Source organism: Eptatretus burgeri, chromosome 15, assembly GCF_056783735.1.
Source record: "Eptatretus burgeri isolate ZD-2024b chromosome 15, Ebu_testis_v1, whole genome shotgun sequence".
In the NCBI taxonomy this organism is placed as follows: domain Eukaryota; kingdom Metazoa; phylum Chordata; class Myxini; order Myxiniformes; family Myxinidae; genus Eptatretus; species Eptatretus burgeri.
In genome coordinates, this window is record NC_140975.1 from 65,763,812 (window position 1) to 65,788,811 (window position 25,000).

Here is a 25,000-nt window from a genome sequence, read left to right on the forward strand (position 1 = left end):
GAGTTTAGTGAATACATATGGACATTTCCTTAGAACCACCTTCCAGTTGTACTGAAATCATATTCCCTTGCTGGTGCCTTACATCTATCATTTCATAAAATCCTTTAGCAAGTAAATATATTTAAATAATAGGCACGTCTTTGTATACTGAAGTCAAGCTTGTTTGAAAGGTCAGCCTGCTTATTATATCTTTTACAAGGCAGGTCAAAACATCTTTCAAACAACATAAATCTTTCAATACAAAGGAGAGATAGTTATATATTCAAAAGTAGATACATGTTCAAACACATAAAATCATACCATATTTAAGTACATTTTCTATTACAATATATTTATTTTAATATCAAGCTCAAAAAACAATCTTTTATTATTCGTTATATCACCCTCAAACCCATGATGCTAATTTCAGAGAAATTGCATCGTCACTCCAAAACCATAAAGCCTAGCAGCTTGAAACTTTGCAGGCATGCTAAGGAGGAGGAGGAGGAGGAGGAAGTGCATGATAGAAAATTGGGTGTTTGGGGTCTTGAGGCGTCTCCTGAGTAACCTCGCCGGGGTTTGAAGCCACCATGTTTTTTGGCCTGCTCAACCATGACTTGACTTGGAACAGACCGTAACGATTTCTGAAGGAGGAAGTTTTTTTTTTTTTCTGAATGAGAAAGTTTTTTTTCACTTTCCTCACAAATAATATCGAATGCCTGTTCATCATAGTTACGGATCGCTGTATACATTACTTTTGTAATGCTGTGGTTTTCAAGTCAGGAGCTTGGAGCAATTTCATGCATTAAATGATACGATTTTCCACGATCTACTCTCACGGACTAATTAAAGTATATCATCAAAATATTATTTCCGTTTTGAGGCTCGAATATCGTCCGGACTAAATAAGTGTCAAAATCTGGAGTGAAATCTGATAATTTATGGAAATAATGAGTCCTATAACTAAGCCGATATACCTATTTACTTTAAGCAAGCAAGGTAATGCTCCTTCCTTCTCCATATATACAAGAAAATGTGAAAATTCCCAACCATTAAAATTTTATTTTTCCACTCTTTGGACAATTATATTGAGTGAACAAAGGATATCAATGTGTCAAAATTAACCAGCTTCATTGAGCTGTATGATTTAATGCATTCAGTTCTTGACCTCGGCCCCTGTCCCCTCGACGCCTCAAGGGACTGCTTATCCACAGCATCTGCCAGATTTGTGTCGATATTTTCAGAGGTTTGCGAGGTGCTCTACATTCTACAGGGAATCAAATCTGGTGAAAAACGAACGTTTTTACAAAAGTTATGTTTCCGCGGACCACAAACGATGTACCACGTGACGCGTGTACAGACGAGCAGGCAACGTGATGGAATATCTGCAATGTTTATTTCACAAGCGATTAAACTTTGTCGATGTCTCCAGAGTTGTTCTACATGAGCAGCAACTCTTTTGTGGATAAAGTCATTATTTGAACGAATTCATTTCATTTCTTCAACTGCTGCATGTGCGGTGAAGACCGGCTTTAAAGATAAAGGGATCCTATTTGGTATGCAGCCACAGCCTGGCCAGCCCTTCCTTATCAACCATTGAATTGCAGTGCTTGCTTGAGTGCTTAAGCCACTTGCCGAGTGTCCTTTAGTCGATAGCAGTACCGCGCTACGTCATTCTGAGTAAATTGTTAACTCATTGCGGACGCATTTGCTGCACCATGTCAGCCTGAGCGAGTGGTTCATGCTCTGTCACCCTGAGCGAGTGGTTTGTGCTCTGTCACCCTGAGTGAGTGGTTCATGCTCTGTCATCCTGAGTGAGTGGTTCATGCTCTGTCATCCTGAGCGAGTGGTTCATGCTCTGTCATCCTGAGCGAGTGGGTCGTGCTCTGTCATTCAGAGCGAGTGGTTCATGCTCTGTCATCCTGAGCAAGTGGGTTGTACTCTGTCATTCTGAGCGAGTGGTTCGTGCTCTGTCATCCTGAGCGAGTGGTTCATGCTCTGTCATCCTGAGTGAGTGGTTTGTGCTCTGTCACCCTGAGTGAGTGGTTCGTGCTCTGTCATCCTGAGCGAGTTGTTCGTGCTCTGTCATCCTGAGCGAGTGGGTCGTGCTCTGTCATTCAGAGCGAGTGGTTCATGCTCTGTCATCCTGAGCGAGTGGTTCATGCTCCATCATCCTGAGCGAGTGGGTCGTGCTCTGTCATTCAGAGCGAGTGGTTCATGCTCCGCCATCCTGAGTGAGTTGTTGTGAAGTAACACCCAATTTTCGAGCCGTTTGCCATAGTAACGTATTGTCTAAATTAGCGAGCCAAATTTTTTTTGCACCCGTCACACGCAGCTGTTTATAAAGATTAATCTTTATAAACATATCCCTGAAATGTCTATATAAATGCAACGTTGTTTTTTGGTGAAAGCTACTCAAGGAGGTTCAGTTATGTACAGTATGTACTGTAGGCGATAATCACACTGAATCCAACCTTCCGATTTCTGGAAAATTGCCAATATCGGCTAAGCACTCAGCGTGTGCGTGTGCGTGTATGTATGTGTTGTTCATAAAGCATAACATATTCTCCCTGCTAACTCCCACTCCCCCACCCCTCTATCCCTTTGTGCTGTCCTTGCTCTACCCCCCTCCCAATACAGTGCAGCACCCTCCTCCAACCTCTCCCTCTCCCTCTCCCTCTCCCTCTCCCTCTCCCTCTCCCTGTCCCTCTCCCTCTCTCCCTCTCTCCCTCTCTCCCTCTCTCCCCTCTCTCTCTCCATCTCTCTCCCTCTCTCTCCCCCTCTCTCCCCCTCTCTCCCCCTCTCTCCCCTCTCTCCCCCTCTCTCCCTCTCTCTCCCTCTCTCTCCCTCTCTCTCTCCTCTCTCTCCCTCTCTCTCCCTCTCTCTCCCTCTCTCTCCCTCTCTCTCCCTCTCTCTCCCTCTCTCTCCCTCTCTCTCCCTCTCTCTCCCTCTCTCTCCCTCTCTCTCCCTCTCTCTCCCTCTCTCTCCCTCTCTCTCCTCTCTCTCTCCCTCTCTCTCCCTCTCTCTCCCTCTCTCTCTCCCTCCCTCTCTCTCCCTCCCTCTCCCTCCCTATCTCTCCCTCCCTCTCTCTCCCTCCCTCTCTCTCCCTCCCTCTCTCTCCCTCCCTCTCTCTCCCTCTGTCTCCCTCTCTCTCTCTCCCTCTGTCTCCCTCTGTCTCCCTCTGTCTCCCTGTCTCTCCCTCTGTGTCTCTGTCTCTGTCTCTGTCTCTGGGCCTATCCTGATGGTGGTTATGTCTGGAGGGTGTTTGTCTCCGAACGTGTCGAGGCGGTGTTTATGTCCGGACGGGATATGGGATTTGGCTCCGGACGCATCGGGATCGTGTCTGGCTCCAGACGCTTCAGGACGGTGTCTGGCACCGGACGCGTCGGGACGGTGTCTGGTTCTGGGTGCGTTGGAGAGGAGTCTGGCTCCAGACACGCCAGGGTGGTGTTTGGCTCCAAACGTGTCCTGGCAGTGTTTGTCTCCAGATAGATTGGCTCTGGATGCTTCCATGCATTGTTTGTCTCCAAATGTGTCTCTGCGCTATTTATATCCTGGCAGGAGTTTCTGTGGACTCGTTCAGGCTGTGCTTGTCGCTGGACAGCTTGGTTCCGGACTCGTCCGGGTGGTGTTTGTTTCCGAACGTGTCTGGGCAGTACTGTATCTATGTCCGAGCAGTATTTGTCTTCGTATGGCTTCCCCCCCCCCTCCCCTTTGAATTCCCGTTTGCAAAGCGATAGGTGGTGTGTGTGTGTGTGTGTGTGTGTGTGTGTGTGTGTGTGTGTGTGTGTGTGTGTGTGTGTGTGTGTGTGTGTGTGTGTGTGTGTGTGTGTGTGTGTGTGTGTGTGTGCGCAGATTACAGAGAGAGAGTGCAGACCAGATTGTGCTAAAAAAAAAAATCTTTGGAATTTTAAACTCATTCCTGTTTATTTTTGTATTTTTACAGATCCGCCTTTGATGCTCTTTGACGACATTGATGGATCAGGTGAGAACATAACATGATATTCATATTCCTTTCGTCATTCATTCTGTGATTTCAAGTTTATCTGCGCAAACCTTTTTATTTATTCATTATAGTAGGACAGAAATGACGAAAAAGCAACCCAACAAAATACCAGAAAAACATTTCTAGGGGAATTTGTAACCAAGAGATTGTGTTTTCTCTCCCATGTGACATTTAGTGCATCCATCCATTGTTGGGTTAAAACAAGCAACAAGTCCATGGTGGAATATTTTGGGCAGAAGGCAAACAGATCTTCTTTTGGCTGCGGGGTTGCATCATCGGCTGAGGGTGTGGCTGTGCCACTGATGCAGTGCCCTCTGCTGGTTATGGCAGTAATCTGTCCTGTAGAAACTTTGGGGGGGGGGGAGGGGGCAAACCACAGAAAGCGCAGAAGATGCAACCAGAAAGTAAATGGTAAAAGACAGAGAGACCACTGATCTGTGATAAGCCCCGTAGACTCAGCTTCTTCCCAGGATATTCCTATAATCTTGAAGGCCAATGTTTCCACATCATCAAGCTGAGCAAGGTGTGAGGCAGGGGGACAAACTCAAAGGGGAGAGGAGCACTCCGTCACGGTGTAGATTAAGGCCTTGCACGTGGATAGGAGTTAAGGTGTGCCAAGAGAAAGGGCTTTGGATGATGGAGGATGCCCAGTCAGCAACTGGCTTTGTCGGTCAACTTAGACATTTGGTTCGCCCAAGAAAGATCAAGGCTGAGAGTGAGACCCAGGAGTTTGAATTGCTGAACCCTCTCAAGAAGATTGTTAAGAAAGTAGATGGGAGGATTTGCCATACGGTGCTTTCGGAGAGAGTGAGAGTGTGAGTATTGTCAGGATTGAAAGACTTATTCCAAGTGTTTGACCAGCTTATGATTTTGTCAGTGTGAAGAGATGGAACAGGCTGCTGCATACCTATTTGAAGGATTTCACAGCAAAGGCTAGAGTCATCAGCAAATATATAGGATTTTCCAGAGAGTCAGAGAGATCATTGATGAAGATTCAGAATATGACTGGGCCCAGAACACCACCTTGACCATTCTGGCCTCAATGGGGAGAGGATATGAAAGGATTCCATTGAAAGCCACGCTTTGGCTATGGGAGTAGAGGAAGTCAGTAAGCCATGTGTGTAGTTGGCCTGGGATGCCATAAGCAGAGAGTTTGGAGATCAAGGTGGGATGCCAGACTGTAGCAAGCTCATGATACATCTCGAGAGAAGGCCCTAATCTCATGTCTGACATTGAGGTCCTCTATCGATCGTTGGAAGAGTAGAAGCAGCATGGTTAAGGTATAGTGACCTGGTCTGAAGCCGAATTGGTGATCTGAGATGAGGCCGTTGGTAAAAAGGAAGGATTTCATCTCAACTCTGATGATGGATTCCATGACCTTGCCGATTATTGGAGGTAAGTCAGTGTAAAGTTAAGGGGATCCGTTTTTATGTATTACTGTGATGTTGTCTGACGTCCAAGCCAATGGGAGATTACATAGGGAAAATTATAGGCTGAAAAGAACTGAAAGAGGAAGTGCAAGAGCAGCAGAGCAAGTTTTTGGGACACAAGTAGATGCCATCCAGGCCAGTTGCAGAATCAGAATCGAGGATTGCCAGAGACTGCTCCACTTTCTCAGGTGCAAAGACAGAGTTCAGGAGCAGTTGGGTATGATGTGGAAAGGTGGATATAGCGAGAGGGGGGTAAGGGACACAATATTTTGAAGCAAACACAATTTAGGCATTCAGCCTTCTCACGACTGGAGTCGGCTGTGATGCCATTTGAAGAGAGCGAAGAGATGGAGGAGGAGCATACATTAGAGACGGACTCATCAAGGTGCCACCAGGTTTTCGAGGAGGGAGACAAATTTCAAAGTTCAATCTTGTGTTTGGACAGATGTTTTTTTTTTTTCTGGCTCTCCTGAAAGTGTACGCACACTTGTTGCAGGCTTTGTGGAATGATCTGAGATTGCCTTCAGTCGGGTTTGTTTTCCAGGAAGAGAAGGCAAGTTGTCTCACAGAAACTGACTCGCCACAGGATTCGGTGTACCTAAATGGGTAGGCCAACTGAAGATGAGATGGGATGAATCTGTGGATATGGAGAGCAGGTTTCTGTGGAAGAATTAATATGAGGAGCAGTAGATATAGGAGACAATTCCTGGAGTGAGATGGCTGCTTTGCAGTCCCTGCCAATCTGCTGGAGTGAACTACCAGACTCGTGGTGTTGAGGCTGCTCTCTGAGAATAGCCAGAGAGATATTGACTTTCATAAGCATATGATTAGACTCGCGAAAATACCTGCCCACAGTGATGGGAAAAGCTAGCCATGGTTTTGGCGAGAATAACTTCAGAAGATGACAGTCAGGCAGTTGACGGGGAAATTCAATCCATCCTGTGGCACTCAACTTCACCGACTGATACTCCATATTTAATTGATTGAAAGTTGACGTGAGCGAAGAATGATATTGAAATCTTCATCCCGAACCACTATTCTGTATGCATAAAAACCCATTGATGCAACCTTTATTTTTTCCAGCAATAGGCCTTCCTGTCACCGGATCTGACAGTAGAATTAGAAGTGATATCTGTCTTCTCCCTTCCAAAACATGATTGGATACTGTAGTAGGTCTTATGCATGGTCTCTGAGATACGTTGTAGGTGATCATCACGATGATGCCGCATGACGTTTCGTTTTTCAAACTGCTGACTGGCATTATGACAGCAACTTCATCAACTGTCGGACCGTTGAATTGTCGTTCGTGCTGTGCGATCGGTACTCTGTCGGCGCAGATGACAACCATTAGTTCTTCACTTGTCGTTTGTTCAATTGCCGCTTTTAAGCTTCGCACATATCCATTTTTCTCCTGGAGCATATCCTGAACATCAAGCACAAATTTTTCTTTGATATCTGGGATATTATTGCAGCACTGTCGAGCTTGTTGGTGGTTATCTCCCATGAAATTTGCAAAAATTTGGGGTTCTCGTTTGGTAGAGGAAGAAGAGATCAGGATCTGTGATATACTTGGCCACATAATTTGAATGTCGGCATGCAGCCAGGTTGGGTAATTTCCTCTGCTCCAAAGGAAGTCATTTGGAAAGGCCGTTAGGTTTGCGAACGTTCGAAAGGAAATGTCTTGATTCATGATTCATTGGATTACCATGACAATAATCCTCTTAATGGCTCTGGAGGATGTTCAAATTTAGGCAGTTTCACTTTACCACCCCCCCCCCCCCCCGAACTGATTCTAACTGATTCTGGCAGTGTGGTATCTTCTTCACAGCCTATTGCTATTGCCAATTAATCACATTGGCTGTGAAGTTCTCCTTCTTCCTCTGTTTCTGCAGTACAGGCTCTTGCTGTTGCAATTCTGTTGTACTTCTTCTGCCGTTCTTGCTCTCCAGAAGTCTCCTCCAACTGCTGAATACTTATAGCTGTGGCTGTTGGAGTATGCCATCGTAAGGCGACTTTTCTTTGGAGGAATTTTGCTCAACCACATCAATACGTCAAAATAATTTGTATCAGCTCTCTCCTGCAAATGCAGCCCAAATAACTACTGGCTGACGAATGGTAATAACCCAACACACCACACAAACCCATTTTTCCCGTGTACCCGGTGCACTGTTCCCCTTTTATTGTGCTAAGTCTGAGCAGTGTCGTCTCTACACACCGGAAAGTGGAGATGGAAAATTGCATCGTTGATGATGAAAGAAAGATACATAAAAAGCGGTGGCACAATCGAGGCAGTGGTCCGCTATACACAGCTCAGTTTATATCTTATTTTTGGCAGCAATGACTCACCTACACTGAAGACTGAGCAACGCGTCATATATTGTGAAAGAAAGTTGCGTTTAACAAAAATCAGGAGCCATGGAGGCAATTTTCCGCTATACACCACCAAGTTTATTTCTTAATTGACAGGATAAGTGAGCTTTGTCAGATGGGAAATAACCATAGAAGATGACAGTCATGCACTTTCCTAGGAAAATTAAATCCATTCTGTAGGGCTCAAGTTCTGCTTCATCCTTGAGGTGGCACTCCCACCGTGGGAGGGAGTACCCTTCTTGGCTCACCTTTGGCTGGAAATATGCTGCAGCACTTTTTTTGGTTCCACTATACCACCAAAGGTGGTGCTATTCAAACCAACTGCAACAGTGAGGAAGTATGCCCCTTCATTCTTCCCAGGGATTTAAATTTTAAGGCCGAGGGAGCCGTGAATCCAGCTTACACATGACCAGTACACCCTTTCACCTCTGTGACAAATTTGGTCCAAATCCATGTTCTGGTGGAGGAGCGTATGTGTAGCAGAATGGCATTTATAGCCTATAGTAATAAATGTCAGAGGAAGAGATCACATTGTTTCCCCTTTTTGTGCGATCTGCTTTCATTTAGGAGTTTACTTCGTTCCATTAGGAACTTGGAGCGGTTATCTTCAATAAAAAAGTGAATGAGACGTTTGTTTGTTTGTTTGTGACGCGACTCCTCTGATCTCCCAAGGTTAATCACGCTAAAACTTTATGGGATCACGTTTTTTTTTAATCACAATACACCTGTCTTTCTATGGGTTTTAAACTCATTTTCTCACAATTCATAACTTATAAACACACAAGCAGTCATGGGGAACAGGTGGGAGTCCAGAGGAAGGAGGAGGGAGGGGGGGAGGTGTGATGCGAGTCCAGAGGGATGGGGATGCGAGGAGGGAGAGGAAAGGGTGAGTGGGAATTCGGAGGGAAGGGGTGTGGAGTGGGAGGAGGGAGGGGAAGGCGCGGGGTGGGAGGAGGCATTGAAAGGGGTGGGATGAGGGAGGGAAAGGGGTGAGAGGACTGACCCGGCATTGCGGGTACCTTTGCTCATAAAATATTTAAAAAAAAAAAAGAAGAATGAACCAATTGGAGCAGAGGGAGAGCAGGAGAAATTTTCAGGGAAGGGATTTTTTCAGGGATTTGCCATTGTGAAAAATGTGGGTTGGAAAGTTCACAGATTGAATCAGTCCCATGGACTCGCATAATTCCTTTGCTGAAGTGCCATTGCTGTTGAGAGAGGTGCCAACCAACACCCAGTCTACTTACATGGTGACTACTGAAATCATTACATCTGAGAAATAGATAGATAGAAATAGAGATAGATATATGGAGATTTCTGGTGAGATATATAGAGATGTATCGAGAGATAGAAATAGAGAGATGTATATGGAGTTGTCACTGTTAGGAGGATTGTATAATGCAAACAAGAGGTGGGAGTAGAAGGGAAGTCACAGCCAAATGTACTCCTGGAGGTTGGGAGGTAGAAGATCAGTACCAGGCCACTGAGAAATTCAGTTCTTGAGGTTAAATACAACTCTGCCGCCATGGCGGTAACATGTAATAAATATATATAGTGTTACGGCTGTAGAAATTCGCAAACCACCATTCAGGGCCCGTAGGTGAGATAACTATAAGTACATGTGTAGTTAGCCCAAAACCCGTTGTTTAGAGGGATTTATGTGATTCATTCGGGTTGCGACGCTTTGAGTTTGACGTTTTTCTGTTCTATCTTTATTTTGAATCAACCGCCATAACCATCAAACCACCACCGATAAACCCTCCACCACCCTCACCTCTCTCTCCTTATACGGCCATTCCCGCATCACCTGTGAACACTGAGCGTCGGGCTGTCCTGGGCTAGTTCAGCGATGCGCACCGAGCCGCGAGTGCAAGTAGCGGCCTTTCCGAGGGAAAATTCGGATCAGGAATGCTACACGCCCACTTCTGATCCGTCCAATCAGCAAGCGTGGAGCGGCTTGGCCTCGCCTCCAGGCGCTTCCGTGTGAAATCGAAATATGCAAATTCTAGGATCAGGGGAGGTTCACGCCCACTTTTCCTCCGTCCAATGGGCGAGCGTGGCTCCGCCCCTGAGCTCATCCTGATCCGGAAATTTGCATATGGGTTCTCCTCCCGGCCTATAAGACGCCGAGCGCAGAGAGAATCGTGGCAGAGAGTTTTGGCAGTCAAGTCGGGTTGGAGAGCGGAGTGGAGTTGGGAGGCGAAGGCGTCAAGGTGGTTTTCTGCAGTCGGCTGAGGAGAATTGGGGGAAGAGTCCAAGGAGCTCGGGTCCGAGGCAGGGAAGACGGCGGTCGGCGACGAGGTCGCGGTGGGATCGCTCGTCGCGGGACCCAAGCCAGCCAGCCATTCTCCTCCCCCATGGCATCAACAATTTCCCCCTTTCCCCCGCGCTGAGATAGTGCAAAAAGGGGGCCCCATTCCCACCCCACTCCAAGCGGTGCCAACGAAACCCGCGAAGGAGCACGAAGTCGGGGCACCGCCGGGCAGCCACATTTGCGGCTCGTCACGAGGACGCGGGTGGGACCCACCCGGTCTCGCGGACCTGACTGCTCCTTCAGGTCCCACGCACACATTGGCCTACAGGCCCGTCTGCCCCCTTGCCTATGAGGTTGGCTTCTTTCCTTTGCTTTTGAGTAAATGTGTGTCGGCGCCGTCTGTGAAGTAAAACTGTATAAGTGTTGCCGTGTGTTCGCGTATTCGGTCGTAGCTCTGCATTGTTGTTTTTGTTTTAAATTGATATATGTGCATTCTGACTGTTTGACTGTATATGTGTGCTTTTCGTGGGCTGGGTAATAAATGAGCATTATGTTAAACTGTTCCCCGTTTCATTTGAATCTCCATCTTGCTCCACGTAAAGGGTTCGTAGTGGGCTTAATACGCCCGGTAATTAATCGGAACCGTCGAGGTCGACGATAACACCGCTCGGTTATCCCGATAGTACGGAACGGGACGCCCAAGCTGCTCGTGTCCGGAGTCGACCTGCGGCGAGGTACGATCGCCCGATTTACCATCCGCGTGGGTACTTAGGTAGGTCGAGTTTGGCGAACAACTCTATCCTACGCGGGTGGCCGATTCGCACAATTGTGGTGAGGTCGAAAGGCCCACCCGTGACTGGCTTCGGGTGATAGTTCCCGGAGGGTCACGACTGAATTGTCCGTCCGGTGGGCGATGTGCCGCGATTCGAGTGACGTGGCCGATCGCACGCCGGCGGGCGCGAATTCGCAACAATAGCTTGCAGGTTAACAATACGGACATTAATTTGTCATTTAAGACACTTTCCAGAAATATTCATTCTTGTTGCTTGGTTTTATTTTAAGTGTTACTTTCCAAATATTTGCTCACAATCATTGGAAAAAATAATTGGAATTTTAAATTCATTGCTGTTCGTATTTTTATCTCTACAGCCCTTCCGATTGCCACTTGTACATCATTGGCTAAGGAAATGCGTGTGATAGGTGACTGTGTTGATGGACCAGGTGAGAACATGCATGAGTGAAATGTATTGTATTCTGCACACACTCCAATCCAGTACCTTCATTCCTGAGAGTTATTACGGTATTCCAAAATGTTGGAACGTAAGGATTAAATCCTTTAAAAAAATGCAGCACCCACCCTGGTTTATTAAAATGTATCGTTTACGTCCCTCTTTTTTGTTTCGAATCATATTAATTGCAACCTGTTTGTCCATCTGACTCACAAGCTGTGCAGAAAGTATCAAAAAATTGTGCAGAAACTGAAAGAAACTTGCATTAAAATTAAAAGTTAAATAATTATTTTCAATCAATTGAAAAAGATAAAGGGATGGCTCCCAATTACAAAGAGTAAAGAAACCTGAACGACACTGGAGAACACGTAGTCTTGCCTTGCGTGCTTATTCTGAACAAAAATCGTTCATTGAACATGATACTATTACGTCCCATATACCCATATCATCCATGCACCCTATTAAGTCACATACATTGTCATTATCCGTAGCTTTATTGAAAAGTGGGGTTAAGCAATTGGGTCCTGTCTGTCTGTCTGTCTGTCTGTCTGTCTGTCTGTCTGTCTGTCTGTCTGTCTGTCTGTCTGTCTGTCTGTCTGTCAGTCTGTCTGTCTTACAGTTTATGATTGAGGTTATTCCAATCGAATGTTATATAACACACCTTATTTAAATCCAATGTTATATTTTAAACACGAAGAGGAACGTGAATTGGAAGACAAGTTTCTCCTTTAAAAGTACTTTGGCTCTGAATTTGTCCCGACCGCACATGCACAGAGAGGAGTGAAATTTTTTTTTTTTTTTTACTCTGACTGTCTGGCGATGAAGCAAAATTGAAAATCATTCCAAACAGGAAACTTACTGTTTTTAATGACGTTACCAATGATACAGACAACAGGCACGAAGAACTAATGTAATGTGTTAGATAGGGTGGTGTATAAGACACTGTATCAACTGTGGTAAAACAGTGGTAAATTCTGGAATTAATTTATTTGCACGACTTTTATAATCTTTATTTCATTTAAATTGAAATTAATGCTGTCCTTGAATATGTATATGTATATATATATATATATATATATATATATATATATATATATATATATATATATATATATATATATATATATATATATATATATATAACGTTTGTGGGGGTAGATGGAGGAATCCCATAGTGAAGATAATATTTATAGTATAGCATGGTCCGTGGATGGGTAGGAGACATGTTGATGTAATTTAAGTTGTGAAAACTGTTGTGAGCTAAACATTGTTTTCGTGTCACCACACGTGGTGGTGTTGTGTTAACTCGGTGGGGTCTAAGGCTAGTTTCACCCAGTATGTGATTACCCTATGTGACATTTTCCAATGTCTTTGCATTTATGGGGCCGGCCATAAAGAACCACGTTTTTGCACCAACAACAACAATAACCGACCCAGCTTCCGACAGAGCCCGAACATTTCCAGGCAGACAAAATTCCACCTCCCAGGAATCGTAACCAGCAAGCCTTGCCCCCGAGGTTCATGATTGGTCGGGGTGACATCACAGAGAAGGTTCTCGTGAGAAATGGTGGTTGGAGGACAGGAGTCTCTCTCTCTCTCTCTTGGGTTTTTCTTTGGCACGGACCAGAGAGCTGTGCCGTTTCCGTTGTTGGTTTGGCGTGATTTTGCCCATATGCTTGAACAAAACGCGAGCCATTGTCTGTTTGGCTGGGTCGTGGAGTTTATGCGCTCTTGAGGAGAGGGAGACAAGAAGAAGAGCACATCTCTCAGCTCTAAGTGGGCAGTCTCTGGTGTTGTATGATCGAGGAGGAAGGCGGTGCCATTTTGTGTGTGTGGACCTGATATTGAGAGGGAGCGGAGTTGGCAATTTCAATCATGAGAAGGAAGTGTGGTGGCAGTTTGAGGGAACCAGGTGATTCACACCTGGAATGGAGTGGAACCAGAGTGGAGGACGATGGAGGACCGCCCGCACGAATTACCATGATTAGTACGAGTTGGCATCCTTTTTGTGCAAAAGAGCCAAACAAAATTAAAACCTTGAGCAGTTGGTGCACAGAGCCAATTGTACAATTTAAACACACAATTAATGGAGCCTACTTCATTGTGGAAGTGTAATTGTAAAATATTAAAAACATTTAAGTTTATATTTCACTTCCATTACCGTTTTCTGTTCAAATAAAGCTCAAGCGATGTGCAACTCTTCATTCAAGATTTGGAATTCCAGAAAACTTTCAGTTAATACTAAGATGAAACTCTTCAATTCCTTACACAGATGGACTGATTGAAAGACATCTCGATGAACCAAAACTCAATGAAACTACAGACCCAGGAATACAAGGAACAATAAGAACCATCTCCGTACCTTGAGCCTGTTCGTGTAGGACAGGCCAAAGATATGACTCTGGGAAAGACCTGGAACAATAAACAACAACAATAAGATGAGTGGGTCGGACAGTGTATCTAAATTAAATGAATCTACACCACAAAATTATAACCTGTGGTCATTACCTCCATCACTGAAGGTGAACGGAGACTATGTTTTCACCCCTGTATATCTGTTTGTCTGTCTGTGAACAGGATAAGCCAAAAAGTTGTGGACGGATTCGGATGAAATTTGTTGGAGAGATTGGTTGTGTGACGGTGATGAAATGATTAGGTTTTGGTGAAGATTCAATCCAGATAGTCGAATTTTTTTTATTTTTTAAGCGATTCATCACCATTGAGAGATGGGGCGAAAAACCATATACAGCATGGTATTTCAAAAAGTTGTGGATGAGTTATAACAAAACTCGGTGGATGAGTTGGTTAGGTGACAATACCAAGCCAATTTGATTTTGCTTCAGGTCCAGATCCAGATTCGGGATATCGGTGGGATACAAAACGTAAACTGTTCAGCCTTGCGGAGGTATGCGCTCGGCCGCGTCCCGTTCTACTTTGTTCTATTTTGCCAAGTGTTGCTCTGTGAGTGATTTTCTTTTGTTTGTTTGCTTGCTTAGCCGCACAGAATGTGAGTATATATATTAATTCCATGGGACCCTTTAGTACCTTAAGACCCTTCTTAGGGGTGTTTTTGTCTGTTTATCCGTTACAGCCTGAAGAGCCATTAAGACCCAGAAAACGTATAAGACCAGGAAGACCCTTTAATATCCCTAAAACCCTTCAGAGACTTTAGAATCCCCAGACCTTTTATAACCCTAAAACCATTTTGAACCCTAACACCCTTTAAGACCCTTTAATATCCCTAAGATCCTATAGTCCCCAAAGACCCTATTACCCCTAAGATCATTTCGATCATGAAGACGCTTTAGAACCCGAAGACCCTGTATACCCCATAGGCCCACCCCCAAGACCCCATAGACCCTGTTACACCCTTTAGAATCCTTATACCTCGAAAACCCTTTCGATCCTCTTTGACTCCTTTCTACCCTTCAGATCTTCACACCTTTCAGACCTTTTAATACCCTGTAGACCTCTTTGACCTATAGACCTTTATAAGACCCTTTCGACCCTTTCAGACAATTCCAACCATATAGACCTTGCATTACACCTTTTAGACCCCTTCGACCTTTTAAGATCATTCAGATCATTTATTCCCATTTACACCTTTCGACCTTTCCACTTTTAGATCTTTAGACCTTCAGACCATATGACCTTTACACATTTTCAACTAGACCATTTAGACACATCATTTGCAGTCAACAATTTTTCACTTAGTACAATCCTTCCATTTATTTTCCACACAAAATACACCTCACAAAACAAGTCCTGGCAAGGGTCTGCAATCTATGATTGCTCTTTCTTGTTTATTATTATTGATTGATCATTAGGATATGCAAGACCACACTTTTGTGCACATTAAGGCTAAATTGCATCAATGAAGATGAATGTGAAAACTTTTTCAAACTGTATTCTCCATGCAGGCTAATTGATCATATGTATGAAGTTTCACATCAATCTGTTAAGCGGTTCTGGAGAAGAAGATTTTTTTTTAACGTGTTTATTTTAAATCCAATATGACCGCCAGATCACGTGACCGATGACGTCATAAATTTCATTACTGACTCATCGTGTCGTAAATCAGATATATGAAGTTTCAGATTTTTTGTAGATAAGGATGTTGATTCAACCAACAATTATGGGTGGAATACCACGTCAGCGATGATCTCATCGTGATCATCATATATTCCCCATGGGGAGTTGATGACATATTCTAAGTTTGAAATTTTTTTTCCCATTGAGCTGTTTTGGAGACGTCCAATTTTTTTTTCCCTTTAATCCAATATGGGCACCATACCATGTGACCTATGATGTCAGAGTTAGCAATACAATATTCTCCATGGAGAGTCAGTCCCTCCTATGTTTAAAGTTTTGCAGTGAAGAGAGCACAACACTCCCACAACTCCTACCAATGAGCAACTTATCCAGTGGGAAGGGGTGTGCATCCTTCTGAAGCTGTTCATTGAAGGTTAAACATTTGTTTGAAATGAAAAAAAATGTTTTAAAACCTCATACAATCACAGTATTGATGCAAATGTATGAGGGCATGTTGTAAAGTAATATTATTTTTCTCCAAAACGGGTAAAGATATTCAAATGAAGCAAAGACAGATACTGATATCAATCTTCATTCTACCTTGCTGCGTACACCACACATTTCTGCCAACATTCAAGTAGTTTTGTGATGCCGACATGATAGACTTAACCGCCACTGAACAGCAGCCTTGACATCACCTTCAGAAGAAAAATGTTCTCCACAAATGTGTTTCTTAAGTTTGGGGAAGACATGAAAATGTGACGGAGCCAAGTCAGCGCTGTATGGCGGTGAACCTGAGACAACCAATTGCTCGAGTCATCCGTGCACATGTGTGATGCCGTGCATTGTCGTGCTGGAGGAGAGCCATCTGCATGTCAGGACGGCGAACCCTCCAAATCCGTGTCTTCAGTTTCTTTAGTTTCAGTGGTGTGCTCAGAGTTAATAGTGGTACCCTTCGGCAAGAATTCCAAATAGACTATCCCCTCCAAGTCCAAAATAGACGATCCCCTTTCTACAGAATTTATAACCTTTATTTTATTTCAGTTGAATTAAATACTTGAACACTGTGGAACACAAATCACCTTATTTGCATTTTCAAAACCTCCAGTGTAGCAGTGCTTGGGCAAAATATTGCGCCATTTTACGCAATCTCGACCAATCAAATTTGCCGCTCACGCTCTCAACGTCGGTGAATATGGAGATTCAGAGAAAATGAAGGCTCGTAGGAAATATAGATCATCCTGAGAAACACAAAGCAAGGGTTGAAAAGACCCTTCCTACGTCCTTTTTCTCAAGACTACGTGGTGTAAGGTGTTCTATGAACTCCATAGTTAATAATATTATTATTAAAAGTTTTCTTTCTCAAGTTCACCATCGAAATGCCTGGGGCATTAGCTCAATGACCACAAAGTTTTTATGAATAAGTTCCATGTTGATTGGGAAACATAGTAGAACCACAACAGAGATATTTAAGGATTTCCATGATGTCAACAGCAAAATGTTCGATGAATCTAACGAGAATACCTTAAAGTACTCAGAAACTAGAAAATAAATTATTTACAGCATGTATTTCTTTGGGGTTGTATTTTATAGTGCTGCTTTCAATGTGACCACCTTTTCCATTCCCAAACAAAACTTTTTTTCCTCGTTGTCCATCCTTTAGCACCACCAAAACAGTCTACTGAGTTGAACATCGTGCAACTACAAAGAGCAGATGGCAGTTGGGAGCTGAAGCCAGAGCTGGCACAGGCCTTGTCTCTCAAGTTGCCAGAAATTGAGGCAGCGAAGCCCAAGGTAGGTGGATAGATATAAAGCATGGCTCGGGTGTAGATAGATAAACCTTTGGAGACCACGTGACATCATGGGAGAACTTTTTAAAATGTAACATGCAGACAGATGTGTGCAGAGTAAAAACAGTAAAGATTCGTGGTCTTTTGATTGGTCTTTTGTAAAGATTGGTGCAACAGTTGTAGTTTACATCACCAATGACATGTTTGACGGATCAAATCCATTTGGTGGTTGAGTGGAGAAGGAAAAGTCAGTGAGACTAAAACGGGCCATAAGTGGAGATAGAGAACAGTGTGAGAAGACACTGGGTCACCATCTTGAAGGACTGGAGGGAGGAATGTACCACTACTTTGTGGTGTTTGATGTTGTGTCTACTTGACAAAAGACTTACTGCACTCGCTCTCAAAATCTTCCTGATGAAATGGAAGGATGGGAAGACCTTTCCTTTGTTTGTGATCAAGCAGGTCGATGTTGCTCACTGTTAATGGCATATACAGTAAGATTATTTCCTGGTGGTGCTTCTACTTTGGACAGTGCATGTTGGTCATGCTTGACTAAACGAACATTTGTCAACTAATTACTGTCAGATCATAATTAATGATGCAGGACCATAAAACCAATGATGCTAGTTTGCAACAATATAATAAAGACAACTCGGGACTAACTAGGGTTACGTTGATAAAGTCCTGTGTTTTTATCAAACTAGTGGGCCCGTTGGTCCGATGGACCAAATTTCCATTGGTCTTCACAGCCTTGTTACATACCCGCCTGCTTTATTGCTAAAGCATTAGCTTGCCTTTTACCAAGCCCAGTTGTGTTTGGAGCCAGCATGGGGATTATATATGTTCATTATTATTATTGCCATCTCAAACTACTGCTATTATTATTATTGTTGTAATATTATTAATATCAATTAAAATGTGCTTTGTTTACAGCGTGACTTTTGGGTCATCTGGGTCTTTTGGGTCTTTGGAGACTTTTGGTTTCTCAGGGTCTTAAGGGTCTTTATAGGGGTCTTAAGGGTCTTGGGTGTCTGAAAGAGTCTTCAAAGGTTGAAGGGGTCTCAGAAGTCTAAAGGGTCAAAAGGTACATTCCAATAGTGCGTAATTAATGAATATATGTACATAATTAATCGACACAAAAGTTTGACACACAAGCACACAGATGACTCATCCATTTATCGTACATATTGTTGTACACCGCTATTCGTGGGGGATATGTTCCTGAAAAATGCCAGAATGTCGGGGTATTGCTTAATTATTTTTTTTTAACATGCTCTAGCCTCATGGAGCAGTGATTAAACAGAACAAATTAGAAGGGTACTCGGTAGAGTGCATACCTCCGCCACGTAATGCCTGATCCACGAGAACATATCGGCCCCATTACATTTTTGAAATATCACACCATATAATCGTTTTTGACCCCATCTCACAATAGTCACTTTAAAAATTAAATAATTCTCCTATCCAGATCAAGATTTGGATCTTCACCAAAATCGAACCAATTTGTCGTGATCATACACCCAAACTGTCCACAATGTTTCATCCGAATCTGTCCACCACTTTTTGAGATATCGTACAATATATGAGTTTAGCCCCATCTCTCAATGATGAAGAATCACTTAAATAATTCTAGTAGTTGGATCCACATCTGGATCTTCAACAAAATCTAATCAGTTATAATCCTCATCACACACCCAACCTGCCCACCAAATTTCATCTGGATCCGTGCACAACTTTTTGAGATATCCTGCAGACAGACAGACAGATAGGCAGAGAGGGGTGAAAACATAAACTTCACCTTCGGTGGCAGAGGTAATCAGGACACAACATAACAAATAAAAGCAAACAACAGGAGAAAGGGGAAACAAGAACAGCAGGACAGAGACGGACAAACAAGGTATGCAGGTAACGATGAGGGGTAACGGAGAACACAAAGGGTGGATAATATGGATACATAAACAAAATGTATGTATTTCAGGTCAGGCCAGATTAGATCTGTGACTTGCTCCAGGTATCATGTAAACTGGTACTAACCTGCTTCATGGCCAGGTTGTCAGCGACTAAACCATCTCCCCCACCAGGTTTCCTGGTGAGGAGGGTGTGTGATATGGACACCCAGCAGGATTAATAACAAAACCTGTCAGATGGTGGAGGAGCTCCTTGTGAGCCAACGGCCATCCATATCTCGTGCCCAACTGTGTCTGTGGACGTACTCCTGCAGTTGTGTTATTTTTTTTTAATGCTTGGTGGCAGGATTTGCACTCCGGCCACCATAAACCCCTTCACTCCGCAAAACACAATAAAAACACAATTAAATTTGAAAACCCACTCCGTGGGAGTACCTTGTGTGCAGCTGCCCTCTGCAGGGCAGCTCACCAGATGATGGGATTGGGGCAAAGCCTTCGGGACCCCCACTCTTTGATGACAGGAGGAAAACCACAGGGTAACCTGCCTGGGTTAGATTGTGGTAGTGTGTGTTAGGGTGGTGCTGAGGCGTCGTACACCAGACGGTGGTCTCCTTGGGTTAACCTGAGGTGGATTATTCGGGTGGGTGCCTGGAATGTCCAATCCCTAAGAGAGGATGATCACCTGCCTCTATTATCATCTGAGCTCACACGTTTGCACATCGGTATTGCAGCACTCTCTGAGGTTTGGAGACCGGATTGCGGTGAGATCATGGCGGGTGGTTTCACCTACTATTGGTTTGGTTGCTCTAATGGTTACTATGCCCAAGGAGTTGCTGCTGCTGTGTCCAATAATCTGACTCCAATGATAATTGAGGTAACACCAGTCAACGAGCATATTATGAGACTAATGATTCGTCACTCCTTGAGTGTCGTTTCCCTGGTCTCTGTTTATGCTCCGACTGAGGCGAGTGATCTCACCATGAAGGATGCATTCTACGCCACGCAAGAGTCCGTGGTTGATCAGTGCCCGAGGCGAGATACTCTTCTCGTCTTGGCGGATTTCAAAGCATCGACTGGAACTGATAGGAATGATTATGAGACATGTGTTGGTCCCCATGGGTCTGAAACTGAACCAGAATAGCACTAAGTTCCTTGACTTTGCAAGAAGTAATTGACTTAGGTTGGCTGGTTCATGGTTTCAGCACCCACACACTCATCACTGGACTTGCCATTCCAACGCTGATGATGTGGCAAAAGAGATTGACCATGTGCTCATTGATGGTCACAGGAGATGATCCAGAACTGCAGGGTCTACCTACCGGAGTGTTCAGTTCCTCAGTACTGACCACAGGCCTGTTGTAACAACTCTGAAGTGACAGCTTAACTTGGACTCTGACCAGGGATCTGAGATGGAGACTTAATTCCTTTGGTACCAGGTCTTGTCAGAGAATCCTTGACTCTCACTGGTCGGATTTTGTGTCCAAAGAGCGGTTTCTGAGAAAGACTCAAATGAGAGTTGTTACCTGCATCATCCATGAGCGTCGGCCTTAGCTGGATGGGCATGTGGTTTGTGGCTGTATGGACATGTGTTTGAACAGTTTGTGATTTTTGTCAAGATCTGAGGAAAGGGAAGAGGCTGCTGCTTGTCTGTCAGAAGGATGAGAGCTATCACTGCAGAGAGTGGAGTCTTCAGCAAATGGATAAAGAGGATTTAACAGAGAGTCAGTGAGATCATTGATGAAGATTAGGAATAATATGGGGTCTAGAATACTGCCCTGGGTTACTCCAGCCATGACACAGAGAGGAGATAAAAGGGTTCTCTTGAGAGCCACACATTGACTACGACAGTGGAGGAAGTCAATCATCCTGGAGTGGAGTTGGCTTTGGATTCCATAGGCAGACAGTTTGGAGAGCAAGGCAGGATGCCAGACTGCAACAAAAGTTCAAGATATGTCCAGAGAGACGGCCCTGATCTCATGTCTGATATTGAGGACCTCCACTCGAGTCCGGTGATATATCGATATAATTTTTCATGTCGACATACCAGTATTGGAATTTTTAGGTATACCTAAAAAAAAAAATATCGGAATGCAAAAAAAGAAACAGCATATCACCAACAAATCGAATGTTTCAAAAAGCTTTGATGCACTCAGCATCTCGGCTAAACACGGAACAGGAACAGCGAAACGTATGATGTCAAGACATCCCAGGAATTAAGTACATTTGGTTTTCACTTTTAAACCCCTGGTGTTGGCTTAAACTCGGTTCCCACTGTCGTGCGATCCATTACGAACGCCACGATTGGCCATTCGTAGGTGATCATGGAATTTCTCTGAAATTTCAGGTTTGGATACGAGGTGATGCGAGTCGATACGTTCTGATACGATTTGTTGCGCTCGGATGCGATCTGTTCACGATTTGTCAATTTCAGGTGTCACGATCTGTCACGGTCTGATCTTCCTTTCAGATACGATCACATACGTTCCGATAGGATTGTTTCGATTGAGTCCACGATTGGGTCTCGATCTGACACGATCATCACAATCGGGTTCCCCATAATTGGGACGATCTGGTACGTGCAGATACGTTCCGATATGTTCATCAAGAACCGATGCGCTCCGTTACTATAGGATACGATTGTGGTCGTGACGTCTTTCACGATCATGATCGAGAGTGATCACCATTTGAGCTACGACTGGACACCGACGGGTATATATACAGCCCGACTGACCATGGACTTCATTGTTTCTTGAACTTTTACAGAGTGAACACTACAACCCTCAACCATTGATGATGACAGGAGTTGCGGATGATGACAACATGGCATTTGCAGTATTACTGTTTACTTACATTATCACCAGAGAGGAAGAAGACGAGCAGCAGACAGACCAGCTACAATCCCAACCACAAAGGGCCAGGAGAGCTGCAGTCAGGCAGTTCTGGGTGCGACCATTGCTCAGAGAGGAGAGGAGACAACAGCTTGGTCAGTTCTCCAGCCCCCTGGACACCCATTTGAGGCTGGAGGATTCAGTCGTGTTCCAAAACTACACAAGGTTAACACCACAGCTCTTCGATGAAGTCTTGCAGAAGGTGGCTCCAGCAAATGAGAGGGAAGTCACCAGTTTCAGGTGTTTGTCTTGTTTAAGATCGATCCCAATCACCACGATTTGGAAGCACGATTAGATGTGATCTGTCGCGCTTTGTTACGATGCAATACGATCTGATACGATGATCCCGATTGACAATTGATCGTGTTGATCGTCGAAAAATTTTGAACCGTTCAAACATTTTCTACGATTAACACGATTGCCACTACTGACCTCAAAATCTTATAAGATCTGATAGGATCGCCACGATTAATCCACGATTAAGACCACAATTTCAATTGTGCCGCGCATCGTGATAGTGGGAACAGGACATTAGTGGTTAGGGTGGCGGCTTGGGATCCAAAAGGTCCTGAGTTCAAGCCCCGTTGGCCACTGAATTAATACACCAGGGGGTTGACTCAGCCTGTCATCCTTCCGAGGTCGGAAAAATGAGTACCAGTGTACTACTAGTAAGGAAGACACTGCATCAGCGGCATAGCCGCGTCCCAACCAATGAGGCAACCAGCAGCCATAGGCTGCACTCCATAGAGAGGGACAACTTTTAAACCTCAGCATCTGATCTCATTAGCTCCATACAAGCAATCACGTTTTCCTTTGCCCTCGTAGCTGGTTTTAAAGTAATTGCCAATTGGTTATTCATGTGAATCAGGTGTGCTCCAGAAACCCTGTGCCGAGTTGATGATCCACGATACCACCTCATGTCTTCCCCCATCCAACTCCTCGATCTTTTCTACACCCATTAATCCACCCCAAACCCACCTCCTTCAAATTCCCTGCTTTCCTTCCTGAAAATCCCTGTAGTGTCCATCTTGTATTCCCCATGTTCCCCGCCCCATCCCTCTCCCTTCCACAGATCTCCTAATGTCTCTGTTCCTCACTGTTTTGTCCTTCCCACTCCCGCCCCTCTTGTCACATGCCCCCCTTGCTGTGTGTTGTGTGTTAGCTCTCATACGAGCCTCGACAAGGTATACAAAAATAAAATAAAATAAATATTATTTTAATAATACCGATATACAGGTGTGATCCCACAGGTATATCAGTATCGAAAAAAATCGACACCGACAGAACCTAGCCTCCACTATTGTTGGGAGAGTGTAAGCATCATGTCCAGGGTGGCGTGACCAGGTCTGAATCTGAATTGATGATCTGACATGAGGCTTTTGGAGAAAAGGAATGATTTTATGTTAACTGCGATGACGAAATTCCATGACCTTGCTGATGATTTGGAAATACAGCAAGCAAATTGGGCTGTAGTTTCAGGGGATCCGTTTTTGCACCTTTTTACTGTAATGATGTGATCCTGGGCTGATTTCCAGTTTACCAGGTGGACATACAAGACCAGTCCTGAAAAAAAAAAACACGAATGTTGAAGCATGTCACACTTTATGACCCACGGATACATGGGATCCTCAAGTAGCGAATCTGTGAATAGCGGGGTCCAACAGCACATTTAAATGAACACAAAACACTTTCCAACCTGTGCTGCTGATGCGGTGCCCTCTGTCGTTCAGTGCAGGAATGTGCAATTTGTTCATGGTGCCGATGATGGCTCGCCTACTCTTTGCGAAGGACACCGTGGGATCTTTAACGTCCACCAACTAATACCGCCAGATGGGATTCCCATTTAACGTCCATTCCGAGCCACAGCACACACATTGCCTGTGATACACCAGGATAACAGTCGAAAGCTGAGTCGGGATTCAAACCCAGGCTTGACAGCTTAGAGGTGAGTGTGCGTACCTCCAGGCCATCCTGCCAGCCCTGTCCTTGTCCTGCATGTAAAACATGTATGAGCTCTTCATTAAGGCTTTCCTTGGTATCACTGGAAAAAAATTGTCTTGTACATCTCTTTCATTCGGAAAATGACAAGAGCCGATGAGGATGGTCAAGTGACTCCAATATACCATAAAGGTGACGAGGCAGAGAACCCTAATTAAATCAAATTTCTTGTGCTGAAAGGCTACTTTTTTAATTGTGCATGAAGCAGGAAAGGTGTTTCATGCATGTTTCTTTGTTTGTTTGAATCTATCTGTGTGTGCAGGATGCAAGTAATCCACAATGGGCAACCGTACTGGCACTGGTTTGGCTTCACGGTCAGGCAGCAGATTCTCAGGATGAATGGGGCCTGCTGGCCAGAAAAGCCTACAATTGGCTCAAGAAACAGGGTAACGTGCATATCTATACTAATAAATGTAAATTTATTGAAAAATTAACAATGAAATGTTGAATAAGGAGACTGCATTGAAATGGAGAGTGATTGCAATACCTGACCGTCTGTCCAGGTTTCCATCAGCATCACTCTGTGGCTTATTTGGTTTTACAAACAACACAGATTGTAGCATCGAATATCGATCCAAATTCAGAATGATTAAACCATGTGAAGCTAAAATAACTGTGGCAAGACCAAATTTGTCATTTTCAACTCAGCTTTACTCTGGTGTTCCTGCAATTTTTAAGAAGGCCATTACTTGTAAAAGAGCAATGCTGAGAGAGAGAGAGAGAGAGAGAGAGAGAGAGAGAGAGAGAGAGAGCGAGAGAGAGAGAGAGAGAGAGAGAGAGAGAGAGAGAGAGAGAGAGAGAGAGAGAGAGAGAGAGAGAGAGAGAGAGCGAGAGCGAGAGCGAGAGCGAGAGCGAGAGCGAGAGCGAGAGCGAGAGCGAGAGCGAGAGCGAGAGCGAGAGCGAGAGCGAGAGCGAGAGCGAGAGCGAGAACGAAACGTACGTGCCAGTAACAGTGTCATCAGCAGGACAGCATCCATGGCCTCCTATCTTCATGACATGGTTAATTGGAAACATGAATCTGGAGAGCAGACTCCACATTGGCGCACAGAACTCCCATTCCTCTGAAAGGCACATAGCATCTACATCTTTACTATATATATATATATATATATATATATAT

General features: G+C 44.3%; 1 protein-coding gene across 3 annotated transcripts in view; it reads left to right on the forward strand.

Annotated features, from left to right (window-relative positions):
• LOC147012368 (von Willebrand factor A domain-containing protein 5A-like) overlaps positions 1 to 25,000 on the forward strand; it is a 110,049-nt gene that overhangs the window by 76,563 nt on the left and 8,486 nt on the right. Inside the window, exons 16-19 of one of the 3 annotated variants that reach the window (XM_085856448.1) lie at positions 3,926 to 3,964; positions 11,186 to 11,257; positions 16,961 to 17,091; positions 24,143 to 24,266. In XM_085856448.1, coding sequence (XP_085712574.1) covers positions 3,926 to 3,964; positions 11,186 to 11,257; positions 16,961 to 17,091; positions 24,143 to 24,266 — 366 coding nt within the window. Of the gene's footprint in view, positions 1 to 3,925; positions 3,965 to 7,364; positions 7,400 to 11,185; positions 11,258 to 16,960; positions 17,092 to 24,142; positions 24,267 to 25,000 lie in introns of those variants that run through there. The other 2 variants (XM_085856449.1, XM_085856450.1) reach the window with 2 other exon arrangements.